At 36.2% G+C, this 1,370-nt stretch overlaps 1 protein-coding gene across 1 annotated transcript; it reads right to left on the bottom strand.

The window, feature by feature from the left end:
- Positions 1–297: 297 nt before the first annotated feature.
- Positions 298–456, bottom strand: LOTGIDRAFT_85965 (hypothetical protein; the record flags this gene model as incomplete). The annotated part of the gene is made up of 1 exon (XM_009056418.1): positions 298–456. A coding segment is annotated over one exon (159 nt), but the record flags the coding sequence as incomplete, so codon positions are not given.
- Between the last annotated feature and the right edge of the window lie 914 nt (positions 457–1,370).

A 1,370-nucleotide genomic window follows, 5' to 3' on the forward strand; every position in this document is an offset into this window, starting at 1 on the left:
TCGAACCGACGGACAGGGGCAACAACAATTTACGACCCATATGTGGGGGTATAAAACGGCGTGCAGGACATGTTAACAAGAAAAGCACAAGGTGCAAAACTTTTATATATTAATTTTTTTTTATTTCCGACGTACAATTAAATGCAAATTAGATTATTTATAATATTTATAATCAATTTAGACAAAATATTGAGGAAAAAGACACAATTGAAGGATCGAACTTCTGTAACTGCAAATAAATTGGACGAAGGGTTTGAAGTAGAAGTTTTACAAGTAGTAGGCATACAAGAAGAAAGGGGGTTTACAGGGACAATGTTTACATTTAGAAGATTTACAAGTAGAAGGTTTACAATTAGAGGATTTACAAGAAGAAGGTTTACAAGTAGTAGGTTTGCAAAGAGACGGTTCATAAATAGAGGGTTTACAAGGAGATGGTTCATAAATAGAAGGTTTACAAATGTAAGAAGTTTGCAAGTTCACAAGTAAGATGTTAACAAGTGGGAAGCATACATGGAAAAGGTTTAAATAAAGAAGGTTTATAAGGAAACGTTTTACAAGTAGGATGTTAACAAGGAGAATGTTTACAGGCAGGACTAGTAGGGGGTTTAACAACTGGGAGGCATACATGGAAAAGGTTTAAATAAAGAAGGTTTATAAGGAAAGGTTTTACAAGCAGGAGGTATACAAGGAGAAAGTTTACAGGTAGGACTAGTAGGGGGTTTAACAACTGGGAGGCATACATGGAAAAGGTTTAAATGTAGAGGAAAAGGAAAAGTTTTACAAGTAGGAGGTATACAAAGTAAAGATTTAGTTGAAACCTTCAGAATAAAGGTGGGAATAGACGGTGTACGGTGTCCGGTGCGGTGTGTGGTGTACGGTGCGGGATTATCGATACAATAGAAAATAGTAGCAGAGAATCGTGTTCTACTGTATCGATCACTGCACCGTACCTTAAGTAAGAGACATACTCCTTGTTATATTAACTACATAATAGGGTTCAATACTATAGAATGAGGCAGGCATCAAACACAAACTCGCTAATCAAACCAGAAATGCACGTGCAATACAAATAAAGTCTTACCGGTGCATGGTGCGCACATGCTACAAATGGAATCATTTTATAAAGTGTAATCATTAATGGGACAGTTGCGCCATTTTGGGGGGTTGATTTGAGACTTGTATATATGTAAATAGTTTTCAGAAATAATAGAAACGTACAAAAATCGCATAAATCCTCAAAAACTATCTCGAACTATAGGAATTTCTTTTCCAATTTCTATAGCTGTCTTTCCTATGTATGGCAGTGTCTCAAGAAGACACGACTCGTATTTTTAACTTTCAAACGCGGGTAATTCTGGAAACACGTGGCT

This window comes from Lottia gigantea (assembly GCF_000327385.1).
Source record: "Lottia gigantea unplaced genomic scaffold LOTGIsca_275, whole genome shotgun sequence".
NCBI classification, from domain to species: Eukaryota; Metazoa; Mollusca; class Gastropoda; family Lottiidae; genus Lottia; species Lottia gigantea.